Raw genomic sequence first — 18,347 nt, 5'->3', positions numbered from 1 at the left:
CATAACGTTAGAAAACCTCCCGTTTCCTTGACAACCAATGTAAATAATGAACACAGATTCTACGGCGGAGGCAAAGTAATCTTTGTCAGTGACCAAGAAGCTGCGTTCTTGAAATTTTAATTTTGCTTTAATCATTAAAAATGTAATTTTAGTAATGTAGTTCAGTAATACTGAGGTAAAAATGAGGTGTTTTATCCGTTTAGCCTCAAATGTAAAAAGCCCTGTAAGTCCCTTTTCCCAGACAAGTTGGGCAAAGTCTGTTCAATGTAGCCTACACACAAATTATTTTTATTAATGAAATGGACTGTTGCCTATGGCTTGCTCAGTTGGGGATATTTAATTTAATTAATCAATCAACAATACTATTGATCAGCATTACCAAACGTGGACGTTTTCCACTAGAAACAAACATTGATGTATTGTTTTAATTTAATCCTGTGAAGCTGCTTTGATACAATCTCTATTGTGAAAAGCGCTATATAAATAAACTTGACTGTAACGGCACATCCGTATGTCATATTTTTTTCTAATATCTGGTACTGTTAAACATGTTTTCACGTGAATGAATAATGATATGCAAGTGATGCATACATGACATACCCCAAAAAAAAAAAAAAAAGGTTGCTGCTCAGAAGTCATTCTGAATAGACACATAACCAACATATATTTAGAAATCCAACCCTTGAGAGTTTACATTTCAAGTCTCAAAATTAATATTGAGATATATACGCTCAAACACAAACAAAAACAACAAATATTAAGAATATATTTATTAAATGTATAAAAATTTTATGTGAACTTAGGATTGCAACTTATAACCACAACTAAAACATGGGGATTTTTTAAAGACAATCATCCCGCACATCCTATTCTATAATAAAATCAGCTAATCGAATATTTGAAAATCGTGCCTTATCCCTAATTAATATAGTATTATTGTGTAAGTGGATGACATGACAAGTAGCAAAGGCAGTGTAAGTGGAGTCAAATGTTCATAGCAAATTTAAAAATAAACCAATGTAGCAGCATCATAGTGTAAACTACCAGTGTATTTTGGGCAAGAGTCAATCAGCTGCCCTTAGGTTACTGGAGGATGGGGGTGGAAGGAAGAGGCTCTCTATGATTCCCCTATAGAAAGTTAAGAGGATGGATTTTTGGGAGATGAGCCTTCCTCGACTGTGGGAGGAAGTGCAGAGGTTTTTGGAATTTCTTGGCCAGGTTCTGTTGGTGGTGTCAATAGATCAAGATGGGTCATCTGTGATGTGGATACTAAGCAACTCTGTGATCTTGACCTGCTCCATCATGGTGCTGTTGATGTGATGATTGTCAACGATCACCTCTGTAGTCATTTGGGTGTGGAGAGATATGATGTTGTCCTGTCCGTGTTAGATAAACAACTGAATTATATTCAGATAAATAAACACAGAAAGCGCACATTACTAGATAATTTTCAATCACATTTTTCATCTTGACATTTTTGTATTAAGACTACTGCAGTTCTAATCACAAATAATTTTGTTAAATAGCTCAAAAACAGCCATCTTTAACTAAAGTATTTTTCCACCATATTCCATCTTATACCTGTTCTGTTGTGTAGGTGAAGCCCAACCACTGACAGATGTAGGCTACCATGCACAGAATTGTGTCATTGTATAAACTGTGACAATCAACCATAATTGGCTTAAATAACTCCATGACTACCACTATAAAGTTGATTTGAAATCATTCTTTATTTTGGTTTGCACTCTTTTTAGCTTATAATTAGTCTAGCTTACTTGTAGCCTAGGTAGCTTGCTGTAACCAACCTGGACATACCCTCCCGTTTACCCCGTGATTCTCCCTTAGTCAGACTTATTTTCTGCTGTCTTCCTGTTTAATTTTTTTCCCGTAATAATCCCGTATTTGAATACTCTTTGCTTAGTTCATTGTGTATGTACCGAATGATTATTTTGGATTAGCCTAAGCAGCATACCGTTAGACCTAACGTTAGCTTTACTGCTCCACTAACGTTACCAACATTCTTTCGTGGCTAACGTTACTGTTCTCATCAACGACAACGCATATATTCACGGCGAACTATAGCTTGCAGTCTTAAATACAACTTATATGAAAAGCATTAAGATATAGGGGTGTATAATCATTGTAAAACAAATCTTACCTTGACGTTGTCTTGCCGAGACACACCGGTCTCTTCAGGTTGGGTTGTAGACTGTACTAGACTCAAAACTGACGCGACGCCGGTTCAAACAATAACGTGATTGGCCAAATCTATTCAACAAGGTAACAACACAAGCGTTGATTGGATCTCACTCTGGCCAACGTTTGTGATCAGCTAGCGAAATGAAATCTATTTTTATACTTTAATGTGCAACAATTGGCGTTGGAAACAATCGTTAATCTTTTTGTGAATTACTCATACAGACAAAAATGAGCCACACAGCTGCTGAGTAACTGTCAAATCAAAAACTAAACGAGATAGACGGACTTGGCCCACCGCCTAAAAGCCATTTTGAGGTCTCAACCAACTGGCAGAACTCCACCCACCTCGCTCTAGCGCTCGCGCCCGCGCCCGCACTTCATGTGATTGGCTTACAAGTAAACAATCCCCCACGTGGGGTGCGTTCTTGTGATTGGCTAAAACAAGGGAGGTATCTGATTGGTCACAGGTCATTCCCTGTTTAAAAAAAGGCATTTGTGTGTCGAGCCAAGTCAGGGGAGTCTCAAAATTCACACACAAATGCAGTGAAGTTCACAGACCGCAAGCAGTTTGTAAATCAAGATATATTTGTGTGTGCATCAGAAATACATTTCTGAATCTTGTCCTGAGCATTTGTGAATCTTGTGTGCATTTGTAAATTTTGTTTTCATTTCTGAATTGTGTGTGTATTTCTGAATTTTGTGTGCATTTCTGAATTTTGTATGCATTTGTGAATCTTCTGTGCTTTTTAAATTCTGTGTGTGCATTTGTGAATTTTGTGCACATTTGTGTATCCTGTGTGTGTATTTATGAATCATGTGTGTGCATTTGTGTATCCTGTGTGTGCATATGTGAATGCAGTTTGTGCATTTATCTTTTTTGAGACTCTTTTAGCTCCATACGAATTCGGTTCATTACATTTTTCTGCAGCAGTTTTTTTCTGCCACTAAACAAGCGATATCGCCATCTACAGGGCATTGAAGGTACTGTGCGTTTTACCCTTACTCGCCTAAACTTGTCAACAGGGCTACTATATGAGAATGTGAGTGCATTGCTGGTGTTTAATATGACATGAGGACATGACTGCAGCCGGTGATTAGGCCGAAACCAGTATTTAATGGTTTAATTTTACTCAACACAAGCTATTTGTGTCTTAGAACTTAACATTATTACACAGGCCACAAGAGTGAGACAAATTTACATTTCAAAATGTATGATGACCTATTCAACTTTTATTGAATATTATTGGAGCAACAATTTGTTTAAAAAGAAATGGTACAAGAGTTTTGCTTTGATTAAAAAATATATATTGTAAAAGGCATCTAGAGGGAACTTTTACACAAAATGTGGGGTAAAAGTTCCTCCAATCTTGGACAAAAGGCCTCTGGAAAGCAGAGGTGTAAAGAGTGCCTGAAAGCCATACTTAAATAAATGTAGAGATACCTTACATGACTCAATTACAAGTTACAAGTCAACAGTTCCAATTCCACTTGAGTAAAAGAGGATTAAGTATTTTACTCATACTGAATGTATAGGCTCAAAAGATGCACTGTTCTTCAATGCCTAAGAGGCATGCCAATGAAAAACAAGAAACAGTTGATTTGTGAGGAGTTTATCACGTTTATTTTCTAAAATCAAAATAAAACTGAACACCTCAATATTGCAGTAAATCAAGGTCGACTCAACAGACTCTTAAACGTCTACAAATAGGCCTGCTCAAAAAAGAGTTTCTTACCCTCACCAAGGCTGATAAAAAATACAGTAAAAACAATAATATTAAAAAGTACTTTCTTTTTTTCTTTTTTTTGTCATTCAAAGCTGTTACTCCAGTCTTCAGTGTCACATGATCCTTCATCAAATCATTTTAAAATGCTGATTTGGTGCTCAAGAAACATTTGTGGATGCATGTTTCTCCAGGATTCTTTGGTGAATAGAAAATTCAAAAGAACAGCATTTATTTGAAATAGAAATCTGCATATATATGTTTATATCCGTCTTCACACATAAAAGTATTCATTTGTAAAAAAAAAAAAAAAAAAAAAAAATAGTACTGACCCTTAACTTTTGGACGGTAGTGAACAGTATTTCTGAATAGCGTGTTCATTTTAGACTTGCCTCTTCTATAAATGCAAGTCTAAAGTCATACATTGAGTGTAAACGACAACAAAAACACAAGAAAGTTGAGCAGTTTTCTTTGAATATTTATTGACAGGCCTGCTGTAATGCATCAAACGGTAAACAGAAAAAAGTTAACAAACTGTTCATTATTAATATTATTAAAACTGTCTGAAACATGGGGAACATACTGAAAAACATGCAAACCACACAAGTTAGTATTTGATCAAATGAACAAGTGGGTTTTAAGAGAACAGTTACTTGAAATATTCCTATCTTGTCAAAAGATTTGCCTAAAAAGCATTTGAGCTTCAAACTGTAATGGAAACTCAGCTCAAAAATATAGCTATTGAACTTCAGACAAGTATATCTACCGGGTTTCAGGTTGAAACTAACCTGTTAATATTCTCAAATATAGTCCCAAATCTAGGATGTTCCCAGGATGCAGTAAAGAAGCATGCACAAGTCTCTCAGAAGTATCAAAAGTGTGTTTGTGAATGTGGGCCTGCTGTGACTCCTCAAAGAATACAGCTGGGAGAGTCACAAAATAGGTTTTCTCCAAAGGGAGGATTGCACTTTTAGGTCCAGCTATCCACTATGGTCACTTGCATCTAAATATCATACACACTTATACAAATATAATACAAAAAACATCAAGCCTCCAGTACACACCCCGCCACTGCAAACTTAAACTCCTAATCTGAATCTGATTATGCACAAAGTCAATGCAATTACACTGAATACTGCACAGTTACAGTACATGGTAAGGTACTAGGTTGTATTCAAGTCTATAATGCAATTGCAATATAATATTAAACCATATGCTTTCGCATTAATGCAGCGGATGAATGCCTTTTTGAGAGCTGAGGCGTGCACCATAGAGGTTTACAGGTGGTCACAGAATTATGCGCTTTGGTTTTTGTTGTTGTTTGTTTTCTGTTCTTGTAGGAATGGCATTAAGGTTTGCAGCTCCTCAATATCCTTAAACCTAATTATTAGAATCTTTCCCAGCGTTTGTTTTCAGTCTGGGAGATGATGAGGTCAGAGGTCAAGGCTTAGAGAGGGCTCATCCAAGCCTCCAACCCATTGCCATCTTATGACGCAGTCGAGGATGAGCCAGCCATCCCCACAGCCTGACCTCCTTACTTGGGCCTCCTGAATAGTGTCTGGAGTTTTAGGAGCCGTCCTGACTGAGACGTGGTCTCTTTAGTCCCTGTTTATTCTGATCTGAAATTCCACTCTCTTCTTTTTTCCTTTTTAATCGGCCCACCTGCAAACAGAGAAACAACATTTTTAGATGCTAAATTAATAGGATTTTCATCAAACAATAAAGATGGCAATTATTAAAAGGATAGTTTGCCCATTTACTTGCTATCATGTTGTTACAAACAGGTATGATTTTTTCCCTATGCAGAATGCTGATCAAGGACTGTTCCAAAAATGGCACACACAAAACAACATTAAAATAGGTTTAATACGAACATTACGGATTAGTGTTTTTCTCATTAATAATTGAGATGTGCTGTTATTATCTAAAACTAAAACAATTAAAAACATTTCTGTTAATTGAAATATAAAGCTGAAATATAAATACAGACCCTTTCCAAAAAATTAGAATATCATGGAAAAGTTTATTTATTTCCATAATTCCATTCAAAACGTTAAACTTCCATAGATTATAGATTCAGGGCCCACAACTTAAACGATTTCAAGTATTTAGTTGTTTATTTGTACATAATTTGGGCTTCCAGCTCATAAAACCCACGAAAACAGGATTTCAAAAAATTGAATATTACATGAAATCACACAGTAATTACACAGTGATACCATGGTCTCTGAACCAGGTTTTGGTTATTTTGGCAGTGTGGGCAGGTGCAAATCCTGCTGGAAAATGAAGGAAGCATGAAGTGCTCTGAAAATGTCCTGGTAGACGGCTGCGTTGACTCTGGATTTAATAAAGCACAGTGGACCAAAGTCCTCTTTTCTGATGAGAGCAAATTTTGCATCTCATTTGGAAACCAAGGTCCCAGAGTCTGGAGGAAGAATGGAGAGGCACACAATCCAAGATGCTTGAAGTCCAGTGTGAAGTTTCCACAGTCTGTGTTGGTCATCGGCTGGTGTTGGTCCACTGTGCTGTCCACTCAACGCAGCCGTCTATCAGGACATTTACAGAGCACTTCATGCTTCCTTCATTTTCCAGCAGGATTTGCACCTGCCCACACTGCCAAAATAACCAAAACCTGGTTCAATGACCATGGTATCACTGTGTAATTACTGTGTGATTTCATGTAATATTCAATTTTTTTTACATCCTGTTTTCGTGGGTTTTATGAGCTGGAAGCCCAAATTATGTACAAATAAACAACTAAATACTTGAAATCGTGTAAGTTGTGGGCCCTGAATCTATAATCTATGGAAGTTTAACGTTTTGAATAGAATTATGGAAATAAATAAACTTTTCCATGAATATTCACATTTTTTGGAAAGGGTCTGTATTAGTTAATTAACTTAAACATAAATTAGAAATGCTGCCTTGGCAGTAAACCAAAAGTTGAAGCACTAAAATTAATAACTGGAAAAAACTAAAACTGAAATAAAATAAAGAAATAGCTATATAAAAATAAAATAAAAAACGAATAAAATGACAAAATTAAACTAACCTTAGCATGTAAACTAAAATAAATTAAAGCTAAATTAAAACATTAATAAAACTATAATAAGACAAAAAAAACTAAAACTATGAATATGCACATTTTCAAAATACACAAATTACATTTAAAGCAGTGGTTCTCAATCAGGGGGGCTCAGCAAATTTCCAAGGGGGACAACAGGATGATTTAAGAGTTTAAATAAATATATTATTATTAATTCACTAAAATAATGTAAATTAAAACAATTAATTTTTATTTTTACCTCAATAACAATAATTTTATTGAAGAACATAGAATTTTCGAGTCAAAACGTTTGAGAACCACTGATCTATAGATCTACAGAAAAGGGGAAGACTCTCAGTCATTAACAAATAAAAAATTTGTCTTTACCTCACACAAAAATATTGCAGGGCTTTGAAAGACTTGGTATGTAGCACAAAAGTCATACTGCATTTGTTTTGCTTTAAAGTCATCATGAAACGCATTGCTTTTATTCGTTACCTTGACTAATACTTTGCCAAAGGTCAATTAGCTTTACCCCATGGATTAAGTCCTCTCTGCGGTATTAGTTTTTTTGAATGAGATTAACTTTGTTGAGTACAACCAAGAGCATTGTTTATTCAAGTAAAGAATCAATCATTTCCTAATGCTGCATTCATAAAACGGTAACATGAGTGAATTAATTTGTCAAGAATAAACTTTTCCTTCTGGCTAGTGTAATACCTTAGCATCGTGTTCAGCAAACCTCTGGAACATGTTTGCATAGATCTTCTTGTCACGCTCATGGTGCTCTTGAATCTTGCGCTGACAGATGGCGATCTGGCTGCGGGCAGCGCGGTTGAAGGAGTTAACTTGCAAAACTTTCCTGAAGTCCACCAGGGCCAGGCTGAACTCGTTGCGCAACAGACGCGCTTCACCTCTCCGATATAGAGCTTTCTCATTTTCTGGGTCCAGCTCCATTACCTAGTAATGAAAACCAACGGTAAGGGTAAGGGAAAAAACATTTGAGACATACTGTAGATGATTTTTTGTTCACTGTTATCTTACTCTACCTTGTTGCAGTTCTCCACTGTTTGAGAATACTCTCGCAAACGCAGACAGCACAAAGCCAGATTCAGATGGGCCACTAAGAGGAAAGACTGGATGGCTTGTTGCTGCTCCTTTTCTGTACCACACTCCATCTCTAACCAGTTTACAATCTGCTGGTACTGAATTACAGCATGGTTGTACAGTCCAGCCTGAATGCACAGTATAAAGAAGGATGTCAATTACCTGACTGCTGCCATCAAAACAAGAACATAATATTATCGTAGAAAGCATTTGAGCTCAAATAAAAAAATGTACAACATCTTGAATTCTTAGTGTTTGGAATAATATATATATATGAATCTTATTAATAACAATTATTATTAGTTTTATATATTTAGTATTATGCAGGATAAAAAGCAACTCAGTAGGCAAGAATAGGCATGTAAATATACAGTAAAGACAAAAGTGTAGACGAACCTTGAAATAGTGTGTCCCTTTTTGTTTGACTAAAACAGCACGTTCCAATTTCTCATTAAGGTCCATTTCCCAGGATTCTTTGGCCTGAAACATAAGGAATTGTCAATGTATGACAATTATTTTTTTAGGTTTTCTGTCAGTTCTGTCTATGGCCATTAGAGGGCACACTTTAACTGTATTCTGGGATTTTCCACTCCTTTTTCGAAGATGCACATGTTTGAAAACTTCATTTTTAACCTGGCTAATCCTGTTAAAACAATGATTAAATACTTTATTTTTATATATATTTTATACTTTATATTTGTTTTTACAGTTTAATGCATAAAAAATATAATGCACTTAAGGCAGCTTCTGTTATTTATTTATTTTGTGGCCCTACTGTATATGATCATTCTATCATTCATTGAGCTTTGGGATCATTCAGAAAGCTTTTACTAAATACTATGGGTCTAAAATGAAATATCTCACCTTTTCAAAGTCCTTCAGTGTCACTTCATATAGTAGTTCTGCATTTGATCCAATGTCATATTCTTTTTTACCCTCTTTGCCATAACCGTACCTGAAAGCATAGCACAAACTGAGTTAAGATGGTGAAAGTTATTATTATATTATATTATATTATATTATATACCAAACAAATAATCAGCTCTTAATAAAAAAAAAAAAAAATAGTAAATATTAAAAAATCTGTACAGAATGGCAATTCTTACTTGGGCTTTAAGTATAATAAACAGCATTCGCCCTTTTGGATTTTCTCCATGGCCCTGTCCACTCCTAAAGGAACACCCACGTCCTCTGATTCACCCACAACAAAGGTGACATCCCGAGACTCAAATAACCGACCTCCACACCACCCCTCCAAGTGTACTAAGGCACAGAAACCAAACAGAATTGTAATCCAAATTAATATTGTATCCAAACGCATTGTCTAAGAATTACAACCATATTACGAATATTCATAATTCTCAGACTTACCATGGACTGTGGCCCCATCATTAGGACTGTTATAGCCTTCACCTTTGACCTTTATTCTCTTCATGATCCCACCATCTTCTGTAATCTTCTCCCCTCTGAAGCTCAGCAGCTCAATCTAATTGTGGGAAGTAGAACCATTTGTACTTTTAAATGTAACAGACCAAAAGAGGCTATTTGTGTTTTGGATCATTGTATACACCACTTTGAGACAAATATAACCATGTGTTTCTTCAACTTCAGGCAATTTTATGTCCCAGGGGATGATTTTTAATAAAAAAATACCACATTTCAACTTTTTGTTACATGAAAGTCACATAAAAAAAAAAAAAAACACTTTCTAAATGTCCACAGAGCCAGAAGTATCTAGGGCTGAAGAAGAAGAAACACCAATAATGCATTCTCTACAAACTAACTAAAAAAAATTAATCCATGAATCCAAAGTTTCTTCACAGCTGGCTTTCAATAAAACTTGGCTGCCTATGCAGTAGAAATGCAAAAAAAAATTTAAATCAGTGCTACCTGACTAGAGAAAACAGAGAAAAAAAAGCAGTTGTCTTCCCTTTTGCCAAATAGTTTTCAAAATTTTCAACACCCATAATGCACAAGGCCACTCCCACCAGTCTGCTGTTGGATACGCTGACCAGAATCAAATACTGCCTTGCTTTAGTAGGAAATACCACTTAGTAAACTTTTGGTCATAATGGTGTTGGCTTGTATTGTTCCCGGATGCAAGAATTCAAAGAGTAAAGGTTTAGCGGGAGTGAGTTACTTTCAGTTTCCAGTGAGTTGTAGGCAGTGGCTAAAGCCTGCAAAGAATCTTAAATATGGAGAGAACGCCGCGACGGAAAATCTGAAGTGTTTGTAGTCTAAAGTGTTCGTAGTTAACATTTCAATCTGGATGACTACGAACACAGTGTTTTATGCCAAATGAAATAAACTGCTGTTCTGTCAGTTCTGTCCGAAGCAAAATGCTGTATCGTACAGGTAAGTAAGCTGATGCCATAGTGTTTCACTTTTACCATAATGCTGTTTAAAAAGTAGACAAAGAATGATACATTTTTCAGTGATAAACCTACCCTTAATAACTGTTCTGTTCTGTTAATAACCCTCTGCCGACCCCGACAAAACAAAGCGGGTTAAAAAATCGTTGAAGTTACACTTTAAGTGCTTGATGTTCCTACCTCAAACACAAGTGTGGCATTGGGAGGAACCTTTGGTGGGCTGCCAGATGAACCGTACGCATATTCAGGCTTACAGAGCATCAGGCACACCTCTCCTTTCTGCATGGAACACACACCAATATCCCACGCCTTGATGACCTGACCTGTGTGAATTAACCAGACACTACTAATGAATTCAATTCTATTGTAAATGTTTTGCCATTATAAGATAAATATAAGTAACTTAAATAACTTTATGAGTAAAATGCAGTAACACTTTATTTGTCCTTGTTATACATAACTATAAATGATGCATAATGCAACTAACCCTAAATCAAACCCCAATCCTAATCCTAACCCTAACCCTATAGTAAGTACATGTAGTTTATTATTTGACTCAGTACTTAAATGTATACTTACACTGTAACACAGACACCTTAAAATAAAGTGTAACCGTAAATACTTCTTATTATTTTTTCTAAAAATCTTTGTTTTATTTATATTACTTATTATAAATAAATATTTAATAAGTAAAACTTCATAATCCACAAATACTGAAAAACACTGAATAGTGCAGTATTTTAATTTCAAAAACTGAACAAAAAATTCGTTTGTGGCTCATTTTCATAGCAAATCATTTATGTTAATATCTTTATGACAAATTGTCTCTTTGGGAATGAAACAGCAGATAATAAGGGAGGCACCACACGCCTAAACTACACCAGTACTAATTACACCCCTTAAACCGCAAATATCATTAAACAGGAATTTCAGCCCTGCTCTTAAGTGAGAAATGTTGAGTGAAATTGGAAGGTTCCATGACTGTTCCATTTAACAAACACTTATGACAGAGTACTAACGAATCATCGACATGTCGACATGTGCAACTCATACATAAAAAAATACAAATGAGACATTTAGATTAGATTTTCTTTTTAATAAACATTATGTCATCTATTACACAACGTACAAATTATATTTGATTTACAGCTTTCTTAATTTATTTCAAAATGAACTAGTACAGCACAATTCTTGAACTTAATTTGTAGTTGTAGTTGATTTAAAGTGCAAAATAAAAGCTTACTTATTTGTGTGGGTCTAATAATTTATATACTGTATGTTTTGTTGCTGTAACTGGCAGATGATTCTAGATTTAAATTAAGTATATTTGTGTGTTGGGGGGGGGGGGTTGAGATAAAACAACGTTTTTATATTATTTCTTTCTCTTATGTGGGGAAGAGTGGAGTTCTGCTTAGCAGATGGGTATATGATGAATATGTTGCTATGTCTGCAATTACACTATTGTTTAATTTAAGGTTAGCAAATCTATCAAAATTCAATGCGTGGAACTGTCCACAACTGCATTAAGTTGAGCCGAATAATTGCACACTAAACAATGGCCAATATTATAATGAATGTATATGCTAATATACATATAATAGCATAGCACATATAATGATGTATCTGCTTATGGATTTCTTTCATTAAAGAATTTTTTTTTCTCTTGCAACACAGTATTTGTTTAAATAAAAACACATTCATTTTGAATAAAAAAAATGTAATATGAAAAAAAAATATATATATGTTAAATAAATCTATGAAATCTATTACCTTTTCCCACACTGAAAACAAAAGGCTCCTTGCGGTCTAGACTGGAGTCAAACTTCTTTCCATTGAGGAGTCTGCCCGTGTAGTGGACAAACACCTTGTCCCCAATCATTGGCATTTCCCCCTCCACACCATGCCGTTTCACAATCTGTAGAGAGACGTATGGGAGAAAAAAGTGAACAATCCATCCTTACACTACCTCATATTTATTTTAAATTAAAGGGTTAGTTGACCCAAAAATGTAAATTCTGTAGTTCCAAACCCATAAGACTTTTGTCCATCTTCGGAAAGATATGTTTGATGAAATATGAGAGATTTCTGATAGCTTAGCAAACTACCACTTTGATGCTTCTAAAAGTTCATAAAAAGATTGTAAAACAAATCCATATGAATTGAATTTAGTCTTCTGAAGAAACATGATCGCTTTATACAGAATGCTGAACAGGTTTAATTTAGTCTTTTATTCACATATAAACATTCATCAACGCACACATCAGTTGTGGTAAACGGAAGCTCAAGCATGTTTCCTGACGTGTGAAAACCAATGAGGTTCATTCTCGTGTGTTACGCATCACGTTTGAGCTTCTGCAAGAACCAATGAGGTTCATTCTCATGTGTTACGCATAACGTTTGAGCTTCAGCAAAGAGGTTTGTTCTCGCGCGACAAGCCCGGTTGGTTGAGCTTCTGTTTATGTTCACTGATCAATGTTTATATGTAAATAAAAGTCTTAATTAAATCTGTTCATCATATAAAGTGATCGTGTCTCTTCAGAAAATTTGGACTAAACCGCTCAATTCATATGGATTCGGTTTACGATCTCTTTGTGAACTTTTTGAAGCGTCAAATTTACAGTTAAGTAGCTGTCAGTGGAGGGACAAAGAATCGCTCAGATTTCATTTAAAATATTTTCATTTGTGTTCCGAAGATGAACAAAAGTCTTATGGTTTTGGAACAACATGAGGGTGAGTAAATGATGACAGAATTTTATTTTTTGGGTAAACTAACCCTTTAACACCAGATCATTCTGAATCTGAAGAAAATAGCAGATTCAAACTAACTCTCAACAGATTGATCTCAATAAAACCTTATGGTCCTAGAATCAACAGCACAAGCACACAAAATGATCGCAATATTCCTTTAGCAGACTCTGTTGTTTGAAATATGTATGTTACATTCAACATACAGTGAGGTCTAAAAGTCCACATTGAAACTTTTCTTTAAACTTGTAAATAAAGAGAATGTTAAAGAAAATAATTCATATTTAAGAAGCACAATGTTCTTATGAACTTTCTGAAGACATCCTGAATTTAATAATCCTGAATATTGTTTAATGGAAAATGCTATATTACATTGTAAAAAAGTTTTTTTTTTTTACTATGGTTGCAAACATTTTGACCCCACTGTATTGTTCATGACTACAGAAATTGTTAACTAACAGCTGTGATACAGAGTCAGTAATGACTGGATTACCTTACATACTCCACGGTCACCGTTTGGAGTGACATCTATGCCTTTGGAGGAAAAGACAGCAGTTGGGGACTGGTTAGTGGAAAACATATCCTCTAAAGATGACATCTCGCCACTCGTACATACCCGTGTTCCCCTAAAAACAACAAACGTACAATATTTGACTTTTTTTATCTTAAACAAATATTATGAGGCACTGCTATCTTCAGACAAATTCAAATGTTTGCAGTTAAATTTCCTCATATGGGGTATTTTCATACAAAAATAATTTGTAATCCTTCTTATGTGATGCTGGCATTTTTTATTTATTTTTTATATCAAACCTAAAAAAACTATTTCGACATTATAACCTCTCGAAGGTTAATATAGCACGAGCTCAAATACTGTATACTGTACATGCAAATCAAATGTGAGTGTGCACATATGCTTGTATCGTTGTGTTTGTGACATTTTGCATTTTATGACATTTTACATTTTGTGCCATAACTGTTTTTCTTCCTAGAAAAATTGTTAGTTGGTCCCTGTGTGTGTGTGTGTGTGTGTGTGTGTGTGTGTGTGTGTGTGTGTGTGTGTGTGTGTGTGTGTGTGTGTGTGTGTGTGTGTGTGTGTGTGTGTGTGTGTGTGTGTGTGTGTGTGTGTGTGTGTGTGTAAAGAGTTTTTGAGGTATTTTATTTTAGTGTTCACTAAATTTTGCAACGAAACACTATGTTCCTTTTATTCTATGTTCCTGGAACAAGTTCAGATTCTAGAGAAGGATGTCTTGTGAGATTTATGTCAGTAAACCTAGTAAAAAGGCACAGGAAGAAAACAGAACGGAGAAGGGAACATTCAGTCCGGTCCACATTACTTGAGGCGGTGAGATACTACAATGACTCAAGGCACTCAATCCAAGACCTTCCTTTTGTTACTATACACAAAACACTGAAGGTTACAGGAAATGTATTCATTTCAAGAAAAGTTCTATTAATGCATAAGAGCAGATATTACAGCACATAATACAGTACCTAACCGAAGACAACAACAGAAATATCCATGTCTATTGTTTCAGGGACTTAACACGAAAGCAGACAGCTCTGTGCCAAACTAATCATTGTAACTAACATATTTTTTGCATTGAAAGTATAATATATTCATCACAAATATTCACCTCACTGTATGTGAGTTTAGGGTTTATGTCTTGGAAAGGGAATATGGCAGAGTAAAAATTAAGAGTCCAGGCTATGTGACGCATCTACAGAAATAGTCTGCTACCATCCTGGTTAATAGCATTGCTGAGGAAATGTATCATTCTTTGAACACGAGTTAGTCTAAAAACCCAAGATGAAGGCCGTGAACATGCAAGTCAACAAGAGACAAAAATACAATTCCAATTTGATTAAACAGCGCTGGAAGCCTTTTAACTGTAATTGAAACAGAATTAACATACAAATTTGATGTTGTTAAACATCTAACTACAAAAAAATGCAAAGTAAAAACGTCTCTGGTTTTGTTGGTGTTTTTTCTGCTTTACATGTTAACAAATTTAACTAAATTCTGATCCTAAATTCTGAGAACAACTGAGTGCTTCTAAAAATCTTTCTTGGAATCAAATGTTATGAAGTTCCTCTAATAGATCTTACTTAAAAATAAGCCATAAACCGTAAAGATGATGTGCACTTGCATAAAAAGCCTGACATTGTGTGCTGTACTTCACTAATTGTTGCATTTATTAACTTTGTGTGTCTGTTTTATTCACTGACCACTCATTTGATAACTCATCTGTCTTTAGCTCAATTCACACTGGTCTGTCATTGTCTGTTTGTCTAACTGTGTTTGTCTCTATGCCTTGCTATCTCCTCATGCTTTTCAAGCCAACTGTCCTTAAGTTTTTCTCTCCAATGATCGACTAATTAAAGGTGGTGTGACTTTTCTAAGCTCTTATTGGAGCTCCGTCTCAGATGTCCGCAGTGTGGGGAGATTGCAACAGGCATTCCTGTTACAAAGATGAGCTTTCAGAGACAGTTGACTCATTCCATCCTTGAACATACCGTCCGCATTCAAGCACACCATGCACTCACAGATTCCTAGTTAATCACCTTGTCAGACACCCAGACTCTTTCTGTACTGATGACATACACATTGTCGTAAACATTAAAATTGAATTATCTGTAGAGAATGGTGGGTTTTCAACTCTTGAAAACATCTCTGACACTGAAATCAAGGGTGTGACCCATGTAGACAATGAAGGAAATTAATCTAACCCCAATATGCAGATGATGGTTAACTGGTTCATTCTGGTAAATTCTAAAATCATCATATTTGGTCCTCCCAGACCTAAATACGTGGTTATGCCACAACAAAAGGGATTTTCTGTGCTTGTTAAAGCCACAAGAATCAATTTGCCACTTAGGCTACAATGAAAAAAACGAGTTATAATCAAAACAGATTCTATGAAAATATGGTTGAAGCAGAGCAGCGTAGCCAAGTTCTGAGCCGTATCTGGTCAGTGATAGTAGGTATAACGGTTAGTAGGGGACATGAAATGACATAATTTACAAAAATATGAAAAACTAAGGAGTCACATGCATCTCAAAGTAAAAAAAGGAAAGGTAGAAAACATTTTCAATCCATAAGCATAGGCCTATTTCTCATTTTCTGTCTTTGTGGCTTTGGTGGATTCATGAGAAAGAGACTCTGTGAAATAGTAAGCAAAAGTGTGTACACAAAATAAAGAAATATAAATTCAATGAGTTCTCTCGCACCAGAATTGAAAAGTGGTGCTTCGTTTCCTCTCAGTTAGCTCCATACATCTCAAACGCAACTACAGGCTGCTAAACACATTGCAATATGCAAATTAAATTATAGCTTCAGTTTTCTTTCCAGCATTAGTATTTATCCATTCATTTTATTTTTACAATATAAGCCCACAATGCGATATTTTACTTGATTTTAGGAGTAAAAGCATAGCACAATGAGAAAACTATAGGCTGTTTCTATTGCAGTCACCATAGAAAGCTGTCTTAAGTATAAAAGGTAGTCAATGTGATGGATAAAGAAACAAAACAAGCATGAAATCTAGACTTACAATATTTCCCTTTTGTTGCCCGTTCCTTAATGTGTTTGACCATATATCCGTCCGTATGCAACTTCAGTCTTACCGGCGAATACAACCTGTACCTAGCGGCTTAAAGAGGAATAAGCCCCCCCTCTCTGCGCGAGAGTACTAGATGTTCTACCGACAGTGTTTTACACTTCTCCACACCAATAATCATCAACACGATACGCCTCTACGAGACATTTGGACAGGGGAAATGAAATGAGACTACAGGAGGAGGAGTAAACGCGGGGGAGGGCAATGTAGTGTAAAAATTAAGGGCAGGCCTTGGAAACTGTCCACAAAGTAACACAATGTTCCGGCTGTGTACTGTAGCTCGCGCTGATGAGAACACAGTGTCCTAGTAGACACCCTGACCCGTAACCCGTTGTGTGCTGACTGAACAGCTCAAGTTGGGAACAGCATGTACAACCACACAGTCAGAGCACAGCGATACGCGGAAAGAACAACACGACTATATTATTTTTAAAAACGTGGAGGTTTAAAGTGATATGATGCATAAAAAAAATAAATAAAAAAAAACCGGTAAAATTGACAGCTGAAAGAAATTTACTGGGAAAATACAATGAAGACGTTTACTGGATGGCATTTTGCTCTCCATATATTTTACAATTACCATAATAATATAGGTGATGATGAAAAAATCTGAATGGTTTCCATTAATCATGCCTAAAACACCATCAGGGTAACACATAACACTAAAATAACACTATAAGCCTAAACATTAATCGTTTTAATTAACTGCTTTTTTGTTTGGTTGTTTGTTTGTTTTTTACATAACTGGTTACCAAAATCAAACTTTATTATTTAAATAAAATATAATCAAATGTTATGCCTCATGCAGGGATCTCTGGGAATGTCCCTTTACTTTCATTTTTAAGGAAACTTGTTTGTTTGTTTTTAAACACATAATTTTAACAATACTGTAAATGTTAACCTACATGCATTGTTTTGTTAAATGTAATATAGATTTTCACATCATATTTTCACATTTTCAATGTCATTTTCAAATCATTAAGTAATATGCCTACTTTTGACTTCCATACATAGTATTTTACAGTAAAATTACATTTATTGTCCGCTAAATAAATATATTTCACTTTGTATTGTAAGGTAAGTTTATCATTTAACAGGTTTTACTGAAGAATATTTGCATTTATTTTCATTTAAAGTAAAAAAAAAATTCTTAAAGTGTGTAAAGAAATGTTTTTCTGTTTAAGATGATACATTATCTGTATTGTAGGCCAGACAGTTGTAACATTGGACATTTAAAGCTGTGCATTATCTTCAATAAATGATATTTGGATTTAATTTCTACACAGAACGATTAAATGTAAATTATAATTAATGTAAAGAGTAAAGAGTTGAAATCAAATCCAGCCTTTCAAGTTAGTATGCCAAATGTTGAATAACAGCAGCACTGGGCAACATGTTATACCTGCCTCAAAAACCTCTCAGACTGGAACTGTAACAAAATGTTCCCGATTCATTCACCAGAGCAACAAGAGGTGTCAGCAGGAACACAATGGCATATGTGATTGCCTGGGATTGATTTCCCTTTTCAAGCCTGATT

General features: G+C 35.2%; 1 protein-coding gene across 1 annotated transcript; it reads right to left on the bottom strand.

The window, feature by feature from the left end:
- Positions 1–4,382: 4,382 nt before the first annotated feature.
- fkbp5 (FKBP prolyl isomerase 5) lies at positions 4,383–16,990 on the bottom strand. Its single transcript, XM_084425986.1, has 11 exons — positions 16,745–16,990; positions 13,684–13,816; positions 12,216–12,360; positions 10,626–10,768; positions 9,445–9,559; positions 9,180–9,336; positions 8,938–9,028; positions 8,470–8,553; positions 8,016–8,201; positions 7,687–7,926; positions 4,383–5,582 (listed from the first exon to the last, which is right to left on the bottom strand). Exons 2-11 carry the CDS (start codon positions 13,786–13,788, stop codon positions 5,487–5,489), a joined length of 1,362 nt encoding a protein of 453 aa, XP_084282112.1. The 5' UTR covers positions 13,789–13,816; positions 16,745–16,990; the 3' UTR covers positions 4,383–5,486.
- Between the last annotated feature and the right edge of the window lie 1,357 nt (positions 16,991–18,347).

Source organism: Rutilus rutilus (assembly GCF_951802725.1).
Source record: "Rutilus rutilus genome assembly, chromosome: 12".
Lineage (NCBI taxonomy): Eukaryota > Metazoa > Chordata > Actinopteri > Cypriniformes > Leuciscidae > Rutilus > Rutilus rutilus.
Note: the sequence above shows the minus strand (reverse complement) of the source record. Positions and strands in the feature narration are given on the sequence as shown.

What these genes read in the sequence shown, in the direction of transcription:
- fkbp5 (XM_084425986.1), bottom strand. Translation starts at nt 13,788, where the DNA reads ATGTCATCTTTAGAGGATATGTTTTCCACTAACCAGTCCCCAACTGCT. An exon ending in CACTGAAGGACTTTGAAAAG is followed by an intron (nt 8,554 to 8,937) that starts GTGAGATATTTC and finishes CTTATGTTTCAG; the next exon opens with GCCAAAGAATCCTGGGAAAT. An exon ending in TTGCTGAACACGATGCTAAG is followed by an intron (nt 5,583 to 7,686) that starts GTATTACACTAG and finishes CTCTGTTTGCAG; the next exon opens with GTGGGCCGATTAAAAAGGAA.